The following is a 22,340-nucleotide window of genomic DNA, read 5'->3' on the forward strand; positions in this document are numbered from 1 at the left end:
GGGTTCGTGCCCCGGTCCGGGAAGATCCCACATGCCGCGGAGTGGCTGGGCCCGTGAGCCGTGGCTGCTGAGCCTGCGCATCCGGAGCCTGTGCTCCACAACGGGAGAGGCCACAACAGTGAGAGGCCTGCGTACCGCAAAAAAAAAAAAAAAAAATTATTAAGTGGGGAAATTATTTTTAAATATGTATTTTATAATAATAGAGGACCACAGAAATAGCAAAAATCATGGTGTGGCTATGCTAATGACTGAAGTCTGGGAAACAGTGCAGTGTTCAATTACTGCTGCTACTTCTCAGGATCTAGAGGCCATCAAACCCGTGTAAATTATGGGCTGTGGACAAAGTTCTGGCTAAGACTCGGCTAGTACCAGCCCTCACCCATCTCCCACCCTGTCACTGTGTCACTGTGATGGAGCAAGGGGAGTGAGCCAGGGAGGCCTGTGGCTTGGAAATTAAAGCTGAGGAGACAGGAACTGGCTTCTCATCCAAGGCCCTTGAAGCTGACCTTGAGGGTAACTGGGGACTCAGCTGTGACTCCCTCACAGAAATCCTCAGCAGGGGAAGGGATGGATGAATGGTGAAAAGAATCAATCAACCTGATCAGACTCACTGCTTCTCAAACCCCACCTCATCCTCCCGAAGTGAGAGGATCTGTTAGAAACAGGTCTTCATGAGTTGTGCTCACCCTGCTGGTCCCAGTTACCCTCACAAGAGCATGCTACTGGCAGAGTCCGTTCCTGTGAGAAGAGGTCATAATAGCTCTCCAGGCAGCCTCCACAAGCACTCAGACTTCTTCTCATCATTCATTCTATTCAAGGAGCCCCTCAGAGCAGGGTTTACTAAGAAGCCCCCAAATAAGTACTGTTTCTAAATCTAAGATCTAAAGGGCTGTTCATTTTAAGGTATAATAAAAGCAGCTCTCTGTGCTTTAGTTCTTAGAAAAATCTTCCTAGATAAAACATTTTGAGGAGTTTCCAATGTCCTTCAAACTGATGCCTTGAGAGCCCCAGGACTTTAGCATAGACAGCTGGGTTAAATAGCAAACCAGCTCTGTAGCTTCCTGAGGGGAGGGAGGATCTATAAGAAATGCTAAAACATCACTGGGATAAATTAGTGGACAAGTTAATTGGTCTCATTCCTGCTCTAAAAGGCAGTTCTTGATGGGGAGATTTTTTTTAGAATCCACTCTTTCCTAACATAGACCTAACTCTGTACAGTGCACGTGTTTGGTCAGAGTCAACAAAACATTGGTAATCATGGCAAAGAGTATGTTTCTTAAAGCTCTAGTTCTGCCTGTGCCTGGGAACATTCTCATACAAATGTTTCTTCTCCCTTTAAAAACAGAGTTTAAAAAAAAATAGGTATTCAAATGATTATGTTTTGGCTCAAAAGGTATCACAAATCAAGATATAACTTTGTACAACTCCCCAGCAGAACCCAGACAAAAGAAGAGCCTCCTTAACTGAACTCAGCTCCTAGAGTAGAAAAGTCCTGTTTACAAACTTGGAAGAGATGGGTGGTAGGAAGCTAAGGGACAAGACTGGAAGGTCAGGCATGGGAGGGGTCCTTGTTGAACCCCGGGACTGTTTGTATGTATCCATCAGCACATGGCCTCACAAGCAGCCCTGTCCTGGGACTCCCAGACACAGGAGGGGGAGACCCAAGTTCTACGCACTGATCCAGAAGGAGTGTTAAACTTTCGGTAAGAGACCTCCACCTAGAAAATAGGTCTCAATCTGTGGGTGTCTTCTGCCCTGAAGTCAGGCGAAAGAGGAGTGGAAGGTAGACAGTTGACGTTGCTTCTTGCTGTTCCTTTTTGTCCACACCAGAAAATAATTTGTTTTCTTCCTAAGTGCCTGGTGGTAAAGAGTGATTAATTCATTTGAAGCATGCAGGTGGGGTAGAACTAAAGTATGCTGAAAATAATTGAAGTTAGCCTCACAAAATCAGTGGGCACCTCACCAGAGGTGAAACTTTGAAACTAAATAATGGACCTGTTTATGAGGACTGGATAATTTGTTAAATAATCTTAATTTTGTACCCTTTAACCTACCTCCCCAAAAGTTGTCTGATTCAGAAAAATCACAAAAGAGAGTTGACAAGAGAATAAGTACATGGAACAATAAGAGATGCTCCCGTGGATTTTTTTCTTAGAACATTAATAGGCCCTACTGGGTGGTTAATCTATTTCTATGTGTTTTGGTTTGGTATTTTTTTTTGACCGTGCCGCGTGGCTTGCGGGATCTTAGTTCCCTGACCAGGGATTGAACTCATGCCCCCTGCAGTGGGAGTGCAGTCCTAACCATTGGACTGACAGGGAATTCCCTATGCATTTGTATTTGTAGAAAATCTGTTCATCCTCATCCCCACTAAACAAAATCTGAAGGGCAAAGTTTGACAATATACTTTTGGAGAGAATGTTGGCAAACATGTATAGTACTCCTGGGAATGGAAGTAAAGAAAACCTCTTAAGGAGGAAGACACTTCAGCCACCCCTGAGCTAAGGAATTGCAAATGCCGACTGCCTCCTTAGTAAGAGGGGGAAGGAAGAAATAGAGAGTTTAAGCACAATGAAATATTTTGATAAATTGTCCTGCCCATATACTTACATAATGAAGTCAGAGTATTAGTCACCCCAGGCGGCCATAACAACATACCACAGTCTGGGTGCCTTAAATAACAGAAACTTATTTTCTCACAGTTCCAGAGGCTGGAAGTCTAAGCTCAAGGTGTTGGCAACGTAGGTTTCTCCAACACCTCTCTCCGTGGCTTACAGATGACTGCCTTCTCACCATGTCCTGACATGGCCTTTTCTCTGGCCTACGCATCCCTGGTGTCTCTCCCTCTGCTTATAAGGTCATCAGTCTTATTGGAGTAGGACCCTACCATTATGATCTCATTTAACCTTTATTACCTCCTTATAGGCTCTATCTCCAAATATAGTCACATTGGGAGTTAGGGTTTTAATATATGAATTAGGGGGGAAACACAATTCAGTCCATTACAGTGTATGAAAATTTTCTGGAAGGCTACGCAGCAAACTGTTGCTAATATCACTTCCGGGGAGTGGTGCTGGGATTCCAATTTAGTCTTATTTCTTCTACCGACATTTTTTTCCTCCTACCTGAATTTTTTTAGTGATATTATTTTAACAGATGATGATAAGAGGATATTAATTGGAAGGGGTGCCAAATTTTAGCCTGCCCAGTACACTTACAGAGGCCCAGGCAGCCCTGAGTGTAGAGAGCCATGTGCCTCGCTTCTAGGCCCCATGGCTCGGGAAGCCTAGTTTGGAAGGCATTAGCATCCCAAGTGGTCCCCAGTCCATCAGTGCTGGGGAAAGGGATGTCCAAGGAAGGAAAGGACCAGGTGGGGAAATAGCGCCGTCCTGTTGACAAGACCATAGGCCAAGAGTACCACCCGTAGGGCCCCAGCTCTGATGGTGAAGGTCCAGCAGAGTGGCCACAGGAGCGGGGTTGAAGGGGTGTTTGGAGCGGGGTGGAAGGGGTATTCACAGCCCCCTACAACCACTCACTTCTCATCCCACATTCTTCCTGTGAAGTCAGCATTGCTGGCAGAAATAACATCTCAAGGGCTTGTGCAAGAAATCTGAGGAATAAATGAGAAGTTGCTTTCATCCCCTGAATTTATATAAACCTCCTAACTGCTTCCATGTCTGTGGTTGTTACCCACTAATTATTAGGTGTTCTGCCTCTGTCAGCATTTTCATAAACTGTTCCTTTCTGTGAGACATGATAAGCATTTAATCAAGGCTGAATTCGAGGCATGTGTACCAGAGGGAGGGGAGAAGGGTGCAGGGGGTAGGTGGGGGGTAGATGGGAATGGTGAGTGTGGTTTTGAAGCTGTGAGCCAATACGGAAGAAAGAGCACTGAACTGCGAGACACTGAAACAGAAATAGTAGCAACAGCTGCCTTTAACTCTGCACTTGAAATTGGGCCAGGCACTGCGTTAAGTTCTACGTATCGTCTGATCCTCACCAGAAAACCTTGGTGTTGCGCTTACAGAGTGAGAAGCTCAGAGACAGTCAGCCACCCGGCCAGCAAGAGCTGTGTGTCAGTGAGGGAGTTGGCTGCACCTAACAGAACACAAGTAGCAGTGGCTTGAGCAAGTCAGATTTTTTTCTGTCGTGTGAGAAGTCTGGGGGTAGGTGACCCAGGGTTAATGCGGCCGCTCCATACCATGAGGAGAGCCCCGTGTCCCTTCTAGCATTTGCCTGTACTGTCCTTCTAATGTGGACGCAATGTCTCTCTTCCAGGCAGGAAAAGGAAAGGGACACGGGCAAAAGGCACATATAGCTGACTCTGTCCCCCTTTTATCTAAGGAGATTTCCAGAAAGTCCCATCTCTGTGTGCTTCCACTGCATCAGGTGGCCATGTTTTTTGCAAGATGGCTGTTGTGTGCCTGATATTGTGCCAGCATTTACATATATTATTGTATTTACTCTTCATAATAGCCCTGTAAGGAAGGCCTTTTCAACCCCTGGGTTCTGGTTTTTTGGTTTTTTGTGTGTGGTACGCGGGCCTCTCACTGTTGTGGCCTCTCCTGTTGTGGAGCACAGGCTCCAGACGCGCAGGCTCAGCAGCCATGGCTCACGGGCCCAGCCGCTCCGAGGCATGTGGGATCTTCCCGGACCGGGGTACGAACCCGTGTCCCCTGCATCGGCAGGTGGACTCTCAACCACCGCGCCACCAGGGAAGCCCTGGGTTCTAGTTTTATCCCTGCTATTACCTAGCTAAGCAATCCTAAATAATCACTTTCTCTGGCCCCCAGTTTTCTCATCTGCTTTATGAAGGACTAGACTAGAGAAGGAGTTCTTAACTTAAGGTCTACAGAACCTTGTCGGGACCATGGATAAAATTCAGGGAGAAGGGTTGTGAATTTGGATGGGGAAAACTATTTCATTCCTATTTTCCCTAACCTCTACTTGAAATTTAGCATTTCCTTCTATTATGACTGTAGGCAACAGACCACAGTAATATTAGGAGAATCTGTGACTTTTTCACCAAAAGAAATCACAGATATTTTAGAGCATATTATAGTTGCATATTATAGTTGTTTCAGACATGTTAAGTTATCATTTATGTTTATCACTACCTCAAAAGTATGGTAGTTATTAGACCTGCCATATTTAATGTGTTAATAAAGAGACATACATTTATATAGATCTACCTTACAAATTTTTTCTCATATTTTAGTAACTATATTTCAAAATAATTTATTTTCTTCATAATCCTGTATATTTTGCTTTATGCCTTTAAAAACATTTTCTAAGAAGGGGTCCATAGCCTTCAGCAGACTACCAAGGAGTACATGGAACAAATGAGACAAAGCTTCTGAAATATGAGATCTCTTTGTCCCTCTGGCTGTAAATGAAACTATGCCACTAGCTATCATGGTCATTCTGAACAAGACCCTTCAGCTCTCCATTTCCTTAGTTTTCTCTTCTGTAAGATGAGAATAATACTTGCCTTATCTAATTAAGAACTGCTAGGAGAACCAGAGAAATCTGCACGTGAGCACACACAGATGCAGAGCTTATGCCTTTTCAATTATGCACAGTCAACTTCTGAAGTACTAAGTAAATGATAAGGGTTATTAAATTATCCAACCTTAGACCTATTTCCCAGAGATGCTGGTGTTTTTCTATCACTTCTAGACAAGTGTCCTGAGACAGCCATATATTTTCCTAGTGCCAGAGTGGGATTGAACTAGTATAAAATTCAATAATAAAGGGGAAATTGCACCTTAAATGCACTCGGATGGAACTACTTATGAACACAAGGAGATAAAATGAGATTTCTCCAATGGGTCATATAACTCCATACCTTAGGCTCTGAAAAACTTAAGCCAATGTACCATGGTTAAAAGAAAAAATCATAGATCAGCCAGTCATTTCCTCTGTAATCTCTAAATACAAGGATAATTGGACAAATGACAGGAAAATTGAGAAAGTTGGTTTGTTTCATAATCTGTGCCTTTAAAATACCTGTGAATATTTATCAAATATTTATTCATCCAAGAAATCTGCTGAGGTGACCATAATTAATGTTTTTTTGTTTGCGGTACGCGGGCCTCTCACTGTTGTGGCCTCTCCCGCCGCGGAGCACAGGCTCCGGACGCGCAGGCTCAGCGACCATGGCTCACGGGCCCAGCTGCTCCACGGCATGTGGGATCTTCCCGGACCGGGGCACGAACCCGTGTCCCCTGCTGCATCGGCAGGCGGACTCTCAACCACTGCGCCACCAGGGAAGCCCCCATAATTAATGTTTTAAATAGCAAAGTAAATATCTACAAATATCTTAACTTGCTAAATCATATTTTAGGAATGACCTCAAATTATGTTTGGGGTGTTACTTAGTGCTTTCACAGTCTTAAACTCAAAGACACAGGATACTGGGAGGTAGTCAGCTTGGCCAAGGAAGATGGTTCCTAAACAAGCTGGTATTTTGATTGGTTTCCCCAAGGATTCATGGAAATACTTTGGGATGTTTTTGTCGCAGAGGATGTCTGGTTTGCACAATGGAAGCTGCCCTTTTTTTCTGGCTTTGAGAAAATGTCAGTCTGATTCTGGTGTCTGAGCCTCATAGAGAAGAACCCAGCTAAAAGTTAGGATTAGGGGAAATTTTTATGCTACTAAAAATGAAAAAGAAAAGCCTACTTATATATATATATATATAAATAAAAACAGAGAATAAACCCTGGTTTTCTCATGATCCTAGTGAGAGATCATTCATTCATTCATTCATTTACTCATTCATTTGTTTACGAGTGTTCCTTGACCGCTTACGTTTTGCAAGGCACTGTGCCAAGCACAACTGATGTGGACTTTGCCCTCCTGACACTTAAGACTAATGTCATTAACATTAAAAATTTTAAGAGACAGGCTCTGTTCTAGTATTTTACTTATGTTAATTCATTTATGCTTCCCAATCACCCTAGAAGGAAAATACTGTTACCCCATGTTACATTATAGATAAGGAATGGGGAGTTATATTATAGATAATGTTACATTATAGATAAGGAATGGGGAGTTTATTAAAGTTAAGGAGCTTGTCCAAGTTTACAGGACTAGTCGGGGGCTGAGCTGGGATTCAGTCTCAGCCAGTCTGATGCCACAATCCGTGCTCTAAAACAGCAATTGGCAAACTACAGTCACTGATCAAGTCCAGCCCAATGTCTGCTTTTGTAAATAAAGTTTTATTGGAACACACATGTTCTCATTCATTTACATGGTGTCTTTGGCAGCTTTCAGGTGATAATAGCAGTCTAGTAGTTGCAGCAGAGATCACATGGCCCACAGGCCCTAAAATATTTACTACCTGTCCCTTTCCAGGAAAAGTTTGCCAACTCTTGCTCTAAAACTGCTATGCTTTATCTGTAGCAGAAAAGACAAGAAGGAAGTAAAATAATTGAAAATAATTTTTTAACGTGCCATGATTCATGAAATGGAGCCCTGTGAAAGAGAATCACTGGAGTGGTGGGGTGTGGTTAGAGGCATCCTCTTTAAAATGTGAGCCCCCGGAGAGGGGACCTCCAAGCTGAGATCTGAAACCTGGGACAGAGCTTCTTGCTGTGGAATTTGTAGGTTATTTAGCTCCCCCAATATCGACTGGCTCTGCTTTGACCTGAACAAAGGATGACAAAGAAACCAGTCTCCTTTCTAGAGTGAAAAGATTTCCTCCCCCTTTAAATGGGAGCCTGGGAGGATTCAGTGAGGGGAATGACAGATGAAAATGTTCAGCACAGTGCCTGACAACCAGTTGGCACTCAGCAAACAATCCCTTCTTCCCTCTGACTCCCGTCCTTGACACCTGCTGGACCAAAATTGCCCTGCTGCCTGAACTTGCAAAGGTTTATACATCCTGAGCACAATGCTTTATGCTTAAAATGGGCATTGACATTTAATATAGTAAAGTGAGGGTTGGAAGTATGTGTCCTAACTCAGAATAAATTGTTTGGGCCAGCGGATGAGTCCCAGGGGAAAAAAATGTCCTAGCTCAGTCATTCCATTTGTGGTTGGGGCACGAATTCCCTTTCTTGATCCAAATGACAGAGATTGAGGGCAGAGGGGGGTTGGGCAGTAGGGCAAGTGAGTGCAGGATGCTTGCCTTGGCAGTCTTCTGCATGACTCCCTCCAAGACTGTCAGACTCCATTTTATATGGTACTTTCATCCATCCACTACCAGCATTAAAGTCCTCATCTTTAACCAGGCTCTGAGCCATTAGCTTGACAATGAAAAACTGCTGAGTTTTCCTGCCAAGTATATATCCATATTTTTTATAGATATAAATCACCTTCAAAGCCACTTCTCCTTTAACAGTTAAGGTGACTATATCTGCCCACCCCTTTTGTTCTTTAGAAAAGCACAGACTTTGTGGTTAGACCCAGCTTTATGTCCTTGTTCTGTTCGACTAGCTGTGTGACCTTGGGGAAAACTTTTAACCTCTCTGAGCGTCAGTCTTATCATTTGTAATAATAATACCTTTCAATGTCATCCATTTATACAATATTTGAGTTTCTATTGTGCAGCAGGCATTGTGCTGGGCTGTGTGGATTTCACAGCAAAGAAGACAGACGAGCTCAATCCTTGTGGCTCTTACAGTCTAGTAGAAGGAGTTATTATAATCAAGTAAATAAATACTCAAGATTGTTACAGATGTGATAAATGGTATGAAGGAGACCGGGTGATGTAATAGAGTGAGCTACTTAAGTGATATTTAGGCAAGACCTGCAGAATGAGAATGAGCAAACCATGGGAAGAGCTGTTAATGGCATCAGGCAGAGGGAAAGTGGAACAGAAAGGTCTTGAGATGGGGAAAATATTGTGTTTTAGGAAGGAAGAGAGTAGTCAGCACCCAAGAGGGACAGTGGTACAAGATGAGGTCAGAGAGGTAGGTAGAGATCAGCTTACATAGGCCTTATGGGTCGTGACAAGGAATTTTAGATTTTATTCTAATCAGACTGAGAAGCCAGTGAAAATGGTTAAGACTTGAACAGGACTCGTGTGTTTAAAAGATCAGTCTGGTTACTACTGCATGGTGATGGGATCATAGGAAGAAAGGGTGAAAGTAGGGAGGCCAGGGTTGTTGTAAGGATTACGTACAATTACAAATGTAAAATAATGCGCACACCCCCTGACACACCTAAGTTCTCTATGAATGTTAGTTAGCTGTTTTTCTGGAAGATCTAAGCCTCTCTTATCTGGTACTGTAGACATTAGCTTCATGTGGCTGTTGAGCATTTGAAATGTGACTAGTGCAACCATATTAATGGTTTTATTTCATATTAATTAAATTTAAATTTAAAAACTAGTATTTGACTCAGTCATTTGGCAAGTATTTTTGAAAATTTTGGATATATGAATCTATTTTTTTAACTGTAAATTTTATGAAATCTGAGTACAGATTCAAATTTTTTTTAAAATTTATTTATTTATTTATTTTGGCTGCGTTGGCTCTCCGTTGCTGTGTGCGGGCTTTTCTCTAGTTGCGGTGAGCGGGGGCTACTCTTTGTTGCAGTGTGCGGGCTTCTCATTGCCGTGGCTTCTCCAGTTGTGGAGCACAGGCTCTAGGCATGCAGGCTTCAGTAGTTGTGGCACGTGGGCTCAGTAGTTGTGGCTCGCAGGCTTACTTGCTATGCAGCACGTGGGATCTTCCCGGACCAGGGCTTGAACCCGTGTCCCCTGCATTAGCAGGCAGATTCTTAACCACTGCACCACCAAGGAAGCACCCTGCTAGAACTTTAAAAATTGCATACATTACCGAATCCAAGCTTGTACTGCTCACCACACGACAGACCAATAAATTGAGAGACGAGGGGCAAGGAATAGCGACTTTATTCAGAAAGCCAGCAGACCGAAAAGATGGTGGCCTAGTGTCCCAAAGAACCATCTTACCTGAGTTAGAATTCAGGCTTCTTTCATACTAAAAGGGGAGGGGTGTGGCTAGTTGTTGCAAACTTCTTATGCCAGAAATCCTTTATTCTTGCAGCTGTCCACATAGATGTGGTCACAATGTTCCTATAAACCTCCAACAAGCCAAATGTTATTCTCTGTTCTGCAACTTTTTAATGGGAAAGTGTTATACCTTTAAAGGTCAGAGCCTTGAGAACGAGCTGTTTGGTCTATTGCAGGCTATAGGCAACATTCTTTTACAAAGGTACAGAGCCAGCATGACTAAGCACAGGCGACAGAGCACAAGGGTTAGAGCTAAAGGAATAGATCTAACATGGGGTCAGGTTTGTTCTTCTCTGTTACACATACATGTCTCACATCTATTACTATTGGACATGCTGATCACAGGGAAACAAAAATCTAGAAATTTAAATGCACAGGATGTTAACTCTTGATTATGTCTCCTATCAAGAAATCTCAATTTGAAAATTAGAACTGGAAAAAAAAAAGCCATAGCATCCCTTGGAAACACGATAAGAATACAGGATCTACCTGTTAATTATATATTTTTATATACATCCCTGACTATTCCTGGATATTGGACCCTGCTTTAGCAAATTCAAGCACCCCAACTCTGGGAGAAGGAGCCCAGGACTTAGAGGATACCAGAGTGTAAAGCTTTGTCCCCAAAGCTGGGCTCAGTAGCCTTGTGGTATTAATATATTCACATTGAGCACAAAAAGGACTGAATCAGTGTAGCATAGACTTAAATCGCTAGCTCCAGGGAGCACAGATGCACAGAGCCTCCTAAAGTTTTAGTACAGTGTGTACATAATAAGTCACTGGGAGAGGCAGGAGTGATTTCCATCTCTGCCTGCAGATTCTCCACAAAGCAATTAAAATAAATTGCTTTAATTTAAAATACAGTTAAAGTTTGAGCTGGGGTCTGTACAACGTGTTTTAGGTTCGTTATCCCATTTAAGCTTCATGAAACTTTCCGAGGTAGGTGTTAAGGTTTAGTGACTTGTCCAAAATTATATCACACAGCTGCTAAGAGGCAGAGCAGGGATTCAAACCCAGGCAGTCTGACACTAGAACTTACACTCTTAACCACCATACTGGGCAACAATCCCGTTGCCATGCCAGTGACCCAGAGGAGCACCCTTGAGTATAAGACTCCTTCTCTAATATCTTCCATCACTTCTACCCATTGCTGAGACTTGCTTACCCCCTTCCTAGTCCCTGCTCTGCTCCCAGCCCAGAGCTAGCTGGCCCAGACCAAGTGGGCAACTCCTTATGATTGAGAGATGGGCATGTGCCACTAAGAAACCACTCAGCTGCTCCCCCCCAGGGAGAAAAGCAAAGAGTAAATGATTATTTTACTACTCTCCAGATTTATTGCTGTACCCACCACAGGGTCTAGTATGCTGCCTAGCATTCATTCATTCATTATTTATTCATCCATGTTCAGCTTCCATTCTTTCAACAAACTTAGGTGCTCAGTCCCTTGTCTGGGGGGGTGTGAATGAAAACTTCACACATATTATCACTATTAATAATATTATTGGTTATCATTAGTAACACAAGTAATAATTAAATTACTATTAGTAATTGGTCATAATAGTGGTAATACTATAATACCTTCGTTAATAATAATGATTACAATAACAGCAAATATTTATTGGGCACTTGCCACGCTAAGTGCTATTAATATTAAAGTATTTTTTTCTATCTTAAGCCCTTTACTTTCTGTGTTTAATTCTTACAACAGTGGTATAAGGAAGTTCCAGAAGTCTCAAAATCTTCTTACGCAACCCATCAGAGCACTGAGTTACTCAGTGTTTTGGCCATAAATTCCTGAAAGAGGTTCATTCACCCATGTGATAACAGGATGTTCACTGACCCCTTACAACTGTAAACAAGACAGACATGGTCTTTGCGCTGGGAAAATAACAGAACTGCCCTCTAGATGGAAAACATTTCTTTTCCTTTTACAGAGGGGTTGTAAGCACAAAGAGACAAAACCTCCATGGTTCCCAGAATTGACTGGTGGGCTTGCATGTCTAAAAATGTTTCTTGCTTTGTGCTCTCTACCTCAGCAACATCCGACTGCTTATCATTCCCCAGAATGCTCCTAATATTTTCAAGATGTCCTTCAGCCTCTCCAGTTTTTGTCCTCTTAATGAATTATTCCTCTTTCAACAGACTAACTCAAATATCTTATTAGTGAAGATCTACCAAATTGGTCCAACTGGATGTTTGTTCTTCTTGATGTTAAAAGAAAAGAATGGATTGCTTCTTCCTTTACGCTCAGTAGTGCCTTTATCCCCCCCTTCCCCTCCCCCACTAGCCTGTGCATTCCTTGGGATGGGGGAGGGCAGGGACTGTTTCTTATTAGGTTTCTGGTACACAGCTATTGTCACAAGCCCTGTCACATATTATTATTGTCTCTCACATTAATTAAATATTATGTGCCAAGTCCTGTGGGTCCTTGTCTTCTAGATTATATCATTTCTTTCTGCCAAAAAACTAAAGAGGGAGGAACCATTGTTACCCATCCCAATTTTTACGTATGAGGTAAATTTATATATTAAGCTTAGAAGCATTAAGTAATTTGTCCCAGTGTCACACAGCTAGTCAAGTGGCAGAGCCAGAATTAGAAATCAAATAATCAAATAATCCATCTAAAGCATTTTTCACAGCATGTAGCACCTAGTAAGCACATAATCAATCAAGGTTAGCTACTAGAATTATTGTCCAAAGTTGGACAGCTAGTAAAGAAGGTGACATTGTAATGCATTTATTTAACTTATATACTTATTTAGTTTGCTCTGAAATTTATAGCCTTTCTATCACACCAGAATTTATTAACAAGATTTCTTGAAGATCATAAGACCAAACCACTTACCTTTTTATAGTTCTTGCTGTATTTAGAAAATTAAGAAATATTAAAAGGTTTCCAAAATTCTGATATATTTTTAATGTTTACTTTCAGTATATTAAAGCTTTTCATTTACACAAAAATATAACTGTATGCATAACCTCATTTAGACATAAATTGAAGAAATAAATTTGATATCCTTCTGGAAAAAGTCCCTCCCAGCTATCTCTGCAATAGATTCTGTGAATTATAGAAAACTAACTAATACCCTGCTGTTCTTGCTGGTAACATGTCTGGCTACCTTAAGGGATATCTCAATTCTGTATTCCTAGTGGGCAATGCTTGGGGTCTAATAAACATTTAGTAAACATTTCTTGAATGAATGTATAGGCCAACAGTTCACTTCTGGTTCCAGGACCACTTAACACTCTCGAATATTATTGAGGACCACAAAAAGCTTTTGTTTATGTGAGTTATACCTATCAATATTTACTGGTAGAAATGAAAACATTCTTATGTTAATTTGTCCATTAAGATAACAATACACCCATTATATGCAACATAAATAACCTTTTTATAGATACTGTGTTTTCCAAAACAAAAAAATATATATAGTGAGAAGAGTGGCATTGTTTTACAGTTTTGCTAACCTCTGCCTTAATAGAAGACATCTGGAGTCTCATCACTCCTTCTGCGTTCAGTTCATTGCACTATCACAGGACACATAACCTTTAGAAAAATCCATTGTACGTTCATGAAAGAAGGAGTATGGAAAAAGGAGATAACAACTTAGTATTATTGTCAACACTGTTTTTATCTAGCGGTAGACCCCTTGAAAGACACACTTTGAGAAACATAAGAAGGAAAACTTTATTTCTGGACAAGGTTCATGCTTCAGGTTCATGCTACTATACACAGCATAGCTGACATGAAAGAGGTCGTAACGGAGGTGTAAAAGGAACATCATAGAAACAGCCTTTCGCTTTTCCTTTTTTTCCTGCAGTGCGTAGTAGCGCGGACTCTTGCCGTAACCCAAGACGGTAACCGTCGCTCATATTTAAGCCCGGACAATGACGTCACACAGCGACAGCAACGCCCTGTCACCCTGAGGTTTTACTACATTTCCCAGGATGCTTTGCCAACAGCGACGCTATTGGTCAGCGCCGACGGAAGAGCATCTGACTGAGCGGAAGTAGAGGATCTCAGAGGCGAAGAAGGTGAGGACGAGAGGAGCTGTGAAGCTGTGAGTAGCCCCACAGGTCTCTTTTCTTAGCGGTGAGGGACACAGCTACGGGACGAACCTTTGAGAAGGAAGGGTGGGGTGGCCCTATGGGGGCCTGAGGCCCCCACAACTCTGAGGCCTCAAACCCCTGTGTTTTTCCACTAGACCTGGGAGCGGGGAGAAACAAAACGTTGCTGTGGAGGCAAAGTCTCCGTAATAAAATCGTGCTGTTTTAAGTTTTCTTGGGACGAGCTGGAGCGAATTCGGGTTCTTGTCGCAACACAAGGGTCGTTGGCGTGATTTTACTGCGACCGGTGGGGCGGCGGTGCTGACGATCTGACTCAGCTTCTACAGCACTCGTTCTCAATTGGCTGCACGTGAGAGTCACCTCGGATGCCTTTTTAAAGATACAGGTGCCCTGGCTCCACGCCAGAGCAACAAATCAGAATCTGGAATATAAGATCTGGGCAGCAGAACTTGCTAAAGCGTCCCAGGTGTTAACGTTGTGCAGCCAGGGTTGAGAGCCACGCTTTTCGTGGCTGATTCTGACCCCCTCGGGAATGCTGTTTAGGGCCACCTGAGCCAGGGCCTCCCACTATAACCTGCGTTGGCTCTACCACACGCATGTGGGGGAAGTTGATGATGATTCTTTTGGCACGGATTGTATTTTTAGCTCCAACAGAAACTTATTTTTGAGCTTCGTGTGGTGGTGCTGGAAAGACAGGCCGTGGTTCCTTATTTATGATCTGGCTATTCGTTCTGAATAAAAATTATTAGAGACGCTTCATTTTTCTTGCCATTGTTTTCGCTTCTGCCTATTTTTTGCTACCCCGACAAACTGAGAGCAGTGGAAAGTGGAAGAACCACATTAAAATCGGTGTCTCGTTGCTTATAAGAAGTTCTGAAAAGGGAATCAGTTAAAATTACATTTGGCATTATTTATGGGCGTATGATGCCCTTTATATATGAATATATAAATGCATTAGTTCCAGTGAAAGGAAGTTAGGGTGTGATTTGGGCTTTGATGCAGAAGTTTGTTTAGGTGTGATAGGTAGGATTTGATAGATAGATACCATTACCTAACATGTTTTCTCTTTCCCAGAGTTTCAGCTTCACCTCCCTCACTGATTCAGCATGGGGGAGAAGTCAGAAAACTGTAGGGTTCCAGAGGATCTGTTCAATGGTTTGAAAGTAACAGAGCTCCAGGAAGCAGAGCGTGTTGACCCTCCAGTGTCTAATGCCAAAGATCACCATTCCCAGAGCAAGCTGCTTAGCGATGTTGAGGCCCATCCCCAGGAGGACCAAGAAGAAGAGGAGTGCTTTCATGATGCAAGTGCCTCATTTGAGAAGGAAGAGCCAGGAGTGGGCAAGGTTGAGAACAAACCTGATAATGATGTGAATTCTTCTGAACTAGATGAAGAATACCTAATGGAACTGGAAAAAAACATGCCAGATGAAGAGAAAAAGGTAAGTGTTTTGTTTATTGTGCATGATCTGTCATGTAAACTGCTTTTTAAAGTGAATAAATATGACTGATGCTCTATCATAGACTGCTTCATTTGTGGTAAAGAGTGACTTGCCCATCTGTATGTTTGTTGTTTTAGTAGTGATGGATCTGAGATAAATCAGTGGCATGGTGGGGCAGCATTGAGTGTGTCTGCATAGCAAAGAAATTTCCTTTTTTTCCTGTGAACTTTGAGTTCTTATGTTCATCTTGTGTAATTGTTTCTAACATATATATATATATATATATATATATATATATATATATATACCTTTTAGCTTTTTTTAATGATCTATGGTTGGCTGCTGAAATTCCTGTAATGGCTATTTTTTTTGGTCAGACTTTATAGAATTATGGTATGCTGCTTGTTTATGCTAATCCATTGTTAGCAAAAAGACTGCCTGGATTTCCTGGTGGTAATGATTTGGCTACAGAGAGCAGTGACTGGGACCTGTGTCATTTACAGTTCGTTCTTGAGGAACAGAATTGTGTGTGATGGTAGCTGTCATTTGTTAAACACCAGAAATGTGCCAGCCACTGAGCTTAAAATGTTACTTGTGTTTTAATCTTCACAACATGCCTATGACATATACTGTTAACAACCTATAAGAGAACAGCTTAGAGTAGTACAGTAACTTGCCTGAAATCACATACCTAATAAATAGCAGAACTGATTCTCAAACCCAGATCTCCTTGATTCCAAAGCCAAAATATGTAGAACTTAATAACAAAAACAGATGTCTTCCTACAAAGCAGATGTCCTAATAAAATGCATACTTTCCTGCTACTTTGCCCTGGGCTTAGTAACTGAGCAAGCCTTCACTTTGGGAAGGAGAGGCTTAGTGTCCTCCATATATCCTTCCTTCTGATCCCGTAAGCAAGGTCGCATGAAGAGTTACTGTAATATCTGAGTTTGCAAAGAACGTGAATGAGATTTGTGGCTTATGCCTCTGAAGAGCTCACTCAGTGAACAGGTTATGATGGATTGGTGCTGGACTGAGACGGTAAATGTGCAGTGTAAGAATGGGAGTGGGGAGGTAGTGGAAGGTGAGGAAAACCATCTTGTCTGTGTCCTTCCTTAGGCACTCTTCATGATCAAATCTGTTGGTTTTAACATGCATATGTTAGCTTTTGTGTTAGTGTGTGCTACCAGAAGAGAAGGATAAAGGGCAGAAATGAGCCCAGTTCATGAACGACCTCACCAGAAATGGCTCGGAAAATTAAATCAAGTACCGTACAGTAACATCAGGGCAATGATTTTCCAGAAAGTGAGTGTTTGGTTCAGCTTTCACATCACTGGTGCAGGCTTTTTAGAAACATTGACAAAACTTCTATGTTAAAATGTTAGCAATGCTTTTCTAATACTTTAATATATTTTGCCCTGATATAGAGGATTGCCATCGGTTTGACAGTTGAGTGGTTTGCCTCAAAATGTTACATACTCTGCTCTCCATTCCCATTATAAAAATTAAGGTATAATTTACATGTTGTGAAATTGTTTAAGCTCTGATGTGTACAGCTCAGTGAGTTTTTTGTTTGTTTTTTTTTTTTTTTTGCGGGGTGGCGCTGCGTTGGGTCTTTTGTGACTGCGTGCAGGCTTTCTCTAGTTGCAGTGAGTGGGAGCTACTCTTCGTTGCGGTGCGCAGGCTTCTCTTGTTGCGGAGCACGGGTTCTAGGCGTGCAGGCTCAGTAGTTGTGGCACATGGACTTAGTTGCTCCGTGGCATGTGGGATCTTCCCAGACCAGGGCTCGAACTCATGTCCTCTGCATTGGCAGGCGGATTCTTAACCACTATGCCACCAGGGAAGTCCCGCTCAGTGAGTTTTGACAACTGTGTACACCTGGGTAACTCACCCCAATTGTAGTATTAGCTATTTTTATGCTGCTTTAATAAATATCTTTGTGAAATTAATATTAGGAAACCAGCGAAACAGATGAAGAAATGTCTCTTTGCTGCACATAAGGTTTGGTTTTATGGGTCATTGGGAAAAGGATATGTTTAAGCTTGATTCTTTTAAAGTAGACAAAGTTCAGATAATTCAACAACAAAAATAAACACAAATGGCCACAAAATGTGCAGACTTTCAGCCTCACTAATAATTTTTAAATGCAAATTAAAACATGTCTCATCTCTCAGATCAGAACATTGATCTGATGTTGACAAGAAGAGGAGGTAGGAATTCATGTACTGATATTGGGAGTTTGGATTGCTACATCATTTCTATGGGGTACAGATATCAAATTTTTATATGAACATTTCTCTAGATCAGGGCTACCAGTGGAACCTTTTGCAATGATGGGAGTGTTCTGTATCTACACTGTCCAGTAATGGTAGCCACCGGCCATTGGCTGCCACATTTTAAGTCATCTGGCTGTTGAGCAGTTGAAATGTAGCTAGTACAGCTGATAAAATGAATTTTTAAATTTTTTATTTCAGTTAATTTAAGTGGTCACACGTGCCTAGTGAGTACCATATTAGACAGTACAGCTTCAAACCTGATTCTCTTCTAGTCACTTATTTTAAGGAAGTTATTAAAAATATGTATAGGTGTATATATAAAGATACATTGCAGGATCATTCATAATTTTAGAAATTTTAGAAAACTAGAACTAATGTTGAACAGAGGGTATTACTTTAAACATTTTTGGCATATTTATGTGGTAGTGTACAATGTAGTCATTAAAGAGATAAATATTAGTATTGACATGGAGTAATGCCTGAATGTTAAATGTATTAATAAGCAGGTGTGATAATATGATTTATAATAAACATGTATTTGGTGTTTGTCCAGTTCCTGGCACAGAGTTCCTAAAACCTTTGGGATTTCCTAGGTGGAAAGAGATAAAGGTTCATTTTGTTACTCATAACAAGCCTCTTTCAACCACACCTGAGTTAATGTTAATGCGATGACTTTTGGAAAGCCCCTAAGGATGAGGTCTAGTTGTCAGAGTTTGGAGCTCTCAGCCTCACCCCACTCCATCCCCATCTCTGGGGAAGGGAGAGGGGCTGAAGGTTGAGTTAATCACTAATGACCAGTAATCACTAATGACTAGTGATTAATCAATCATGCTTACTTAATGAAGCCTCCATAAAAAACCCAAAGGATTGGGTTCAGAGAGCTTCGTAGTTGGTGAACACATATAGGTGGTGGGAGGGTGCACATCCATAGGGCATGGAGGCTCAGTGCCCCTTCCCACATACCTTGCCTTATACATCTCTTCCATCTGACTGTTCCTGAGTTATGTCCTTTATAGTAAAGTGGTAACCTAATAAGTAAACTGCTTTCCTGAGTTCTGTGAGCCCCTCTAGCAAATTAATTGAACCTGAGGAGGTGGTCGTGGAAGCCGCCAACTTATAGCCCATGGGTCAAAAGCAGAGGTGACTGCAACAACATGGATGGACTTGGAGGGCATTATGCTAAGTGAAAGAAGTCAGACAAAGACAAATACTGTATGATATCACTTATATGTGGCATCTAAAAACTAAAACAAACTAGTGAATATAACAAAAAAGAAACAGACTCACAGATACAGGAAACAAATTAGTGGTTACCATTGGGGAGGGGAAGGAGGGAGGAGCAAGATAGGAGTAGTGGATTAAGAGGTCCAAATTACTATATGCAAAATAAATAAGCTACGGGGATATGTTGTGCAACACAGGGAATATAGGCAAAATTTTATAATAATTATAAATGGGGTATAATCTTAAAAAATTGTGGATAACTATGTTGTACACCTTTTATGTAACATATGATATTGTACACCTTTTATGTAACATATAATATTGTACATCAACTACAGGAAAAAAAGAAAAAATATATAAACAGACCAAAAAAAGTAGAAATGACAGCCTGGACTTGCAGTTGGTATCTGAAGTGAGGATGGAGCCAGTCTTGTGGAACTCAGTGCTTAACCTGTGGGGTCTGACCCTATCTCTAGGCAGATAGTGTCAGAATTGAGTTAAAGTGTAGGACATTGGCTGGAGTCCACTGCAGAGCTGGAGTTGCTTGGTGTGGGAGAAACTCCTACACATTTGGTCACAGAAGTGTTCAGAGTGAGTGTTGAGAGTAGAGGAGACACCCAGGTGTTTTCTCTTTATAGAGGGTTATGGAACAGTCAGTGATGATTCCTTTTACGTTAAAAACCTGTGTGAAAATATGTTTATACATGAAAGTTTGGCAGGATATACACCAAATTATAAAAAGTGAGTAGCTCTAAAGGGTGTGATTATTGGGAAGTTTTCATTTATATTTAATATAATTTTGTAATGTTTGCTTTTTTTATGGTAAGCATGTATTACATTTATGATCAACAACAATAAAAGTTATTCCAATTTGAGAATATAAATAAAAACTTGATTCTTTACAACCAGGGTGGACTTTCTACTAAAGAAAAAAGCACATAAAGCTGACCTTTGAGGATTTGGGAAAGATATGCTATCATAGGATATATGTATTACTAAATGTATCAAGTATTAATAGCTAAAGTCTGGGGCTTCCCTGGTGGCGCAGTGGTTGAGAGTTCACCTGCCGATGCAGGGGACACGGGTTCGTGCCCTGGTCCGGGAAGATCCCACATGCCGCGGAGCTGCTGGGCCCATGAGCCGTGGCCGCTGAGCCTGCGCGTCCGGAGCCTGTGCTCCGCAACGGGAGAGGCCACAGCAGTGAGAGGCCCGTGTACCGCAAAAAAGAAAGAGGAAAAAAAAAAAGCTAAAGTCTGTTATTCAAGCTGACTTGACTTGCCCTGTGGCTGAGAAGATGATCCAGGCTCAAGAGGGTGCCAGTTCTCAGCAGATCAAGAGTAACAGAGGAGGAAGGCAGTTAAGATTCATTTAAAACTGGCAAAATCTCTTAAGGAAAGCACTATGTGTGTGTTTGTTTCAGCAGCAATCTTAACTGTTTGTGAAACCTTAAATGTAGCTATGACTACCTAGAGGAATAGGATTTTAGCTTACATTTGAGATGTACTAGATCTGCAAAGCAAATAAGTGATTCTTTTTTTTAAATTTATTTATTTATTTTTGGCTGTGTTGGGTCTTCGTTTCTGTGCGAGAGCTTTCTCTAGTTGCGGCAAGCAGGGGCTACTCTTCATCACGGTGCGCAGGCCTCTCACTGTCGCAGCCTCTCTTGTTGAGGAGCACAGGCTCCAGATGCGCAGGCTCAGTAGTTGTGGCTCACGGGCCTAGTTGCTCCGTGGCATAGTCGGATCTTCCCAAACAGGGCTCGAACCCATGTCCCCTGCATTGGCAGGCAGATTCTCAACCACTGCGCCACCAGGGAAGCCCCAAATAAGTGATTCTTAAAGGCTTGGCTGAGGAAGACATATCTGGTAGCAGATGAGAATTATTGCTATAATAATATTCTGATACAAAGATGCTTATAGTTTGGGGACCTATGGAATATACTGCATTGTGGTGATATTGATGTAAGAGAATCATCTTTTGTGGGCTGCTTGTCAAAATGGGGTTCTTATGCCTCACGTATAAATTCTCTCATTCTTGTGCACACACTAAAGTTTGAGGACCACTGTCATGGGGCCTTTCACATAGTCTTCCTTCATTAAATAGCTGAATAATGTTTTCTCTCTCCCATGAGGGCCAGTAATTGGTCTTACAAATTACAGAGATTTTATCATTCATTTATTCAAGAAATGTTTGCATTTCTTCCACATGCCAGGCATTGTTTGAGGCACTTAGGAATACAGTGGTGAATAAGACACACATCTCTCATATGTATATTCTAGTTGGTATGGGTGGGGTGGGGGGAATGATAAGATGAAGTGAAGTAGGCATGGGAGTTGGAACCATGGGCAGGACTACTTAAAATTGGTTGGTCAGGAAAGGCCTCTCTGGGGAGGTGCCATTTCGGGAAAGACTTGGACGGGAAAAGGAGTCAAATGTGTATCTGAGAGGAAAATATTCCATAGAAGGGGAGCAGTTAGTATAAAGACCCTACAGGTGTGGCTGTATTCTTGGCATGCAAGGAGTGGAAGGGCCATTAGTGGGAGCATAGTGATTAAGGAAGAGAATCGGGGGATGAAATAAGAGAGGGTCTGATGATGGAACACTTTGTGAGCCATGGTAAGGGATTTGAATTTTTTTCCAAGTGCAGTAGGAAACAGATGGGTAGTTAAGCCAGCGGAAAGATGAAAGTTATTTCCATCTTATTAAGAGTATTCTGGTGGTTGTGCAGAGAACGCAGGGGGTGGGGGCAGAGTGGAGCACGGGGACCAGCTAGGGCCTAACATGGCGAGCTGGGCGAAGATGATGGTAGCTTGAACTGTGGATCGAGTGAAGGTAAGTGAATGATTTCAGGCTGCATTTTGGAAGTGGAGTTGACGAGACATACTGGATTCAGTTGGGAGGGCTGGAGTGAGAAATAAGCTTGATTCCTTGGCTTTGGCTACTGGGTAGCTGGTGATGCCCTTTACAAATATGGAGATGATGGAGGGACTTGGAGTTCGTCAGGGCTCTGGTGATTTAATTCTTGCTTGCAAATGAAAAAGCTTTTTTATTTGTAAGCCCAAATGCAGATTTCGTCCTTTTAATGGATTTGCTCCCTGGTGCCAGTTGTCGGCACATAGTGTTCATTTACAAATGCGTAGATCCAGTTAAGTAATAGATACAAAAGTCTGTTGCTTGGTGAGCGTGGGCTCACAACATATGGTTTCTGGGATTTTAAAACGTTTTCCTTAGGTTCTGAAACTGTAAAGGATTGTTTTTTCCTTTAAGCCTGTGTAGTCTTTAAACAGGAGCCATTATTGAAGTATTGGTTTAGTGCCAAAGTTCTATATCAGTCTTTCCCCCGTCGCTCTCATT

General features: G+C 41.9%; 1 protein-coding gene across 2 annotated transcripts in view; it reads left to right on the plus strand.

The window, feature by feature from the left end:
* TTC1 (tetratricopeptide repeat domain 1) overlaps positions 1–22,340 on the plus strand; it is a 73,468-nt gene that overhangs the window by 6,352 nt on the left and 44,776 nt on the right. Inside the window, exons 2-3 of one of the 2 annotated variants that reach the window (XM_082650545.1) lie at positions 13,801–14,040; positions 15,122–15,486. In XM_082650545.1, coding sequence (XP_082506671.1) covers positions 15,154–15,486 — 333 coding nt within the window. In that variant the 5' untranslated portion in view covers positions 13,801–14,040; positions 15,122–15,153. The remainder of the gene's footprint in view (positions 1–13,800; positions 14,041–15,121; positions 15,487–22,340) is intronic. The other variant, XM_082650546.1, reaches the window with a different exon arrangement.

Source organism: Grampus griseus (assembly GCF_964374135.1).
Source record: "Grampus griseus genome assembly, chromosome: 3".
In the NCBI taxonomy this organism is placed as follows: Eukaryota; Metazoa; Chordata; class Mammalia; order Artiodactyla; family Delphinidae; genus Grampus; species Grampus griseus.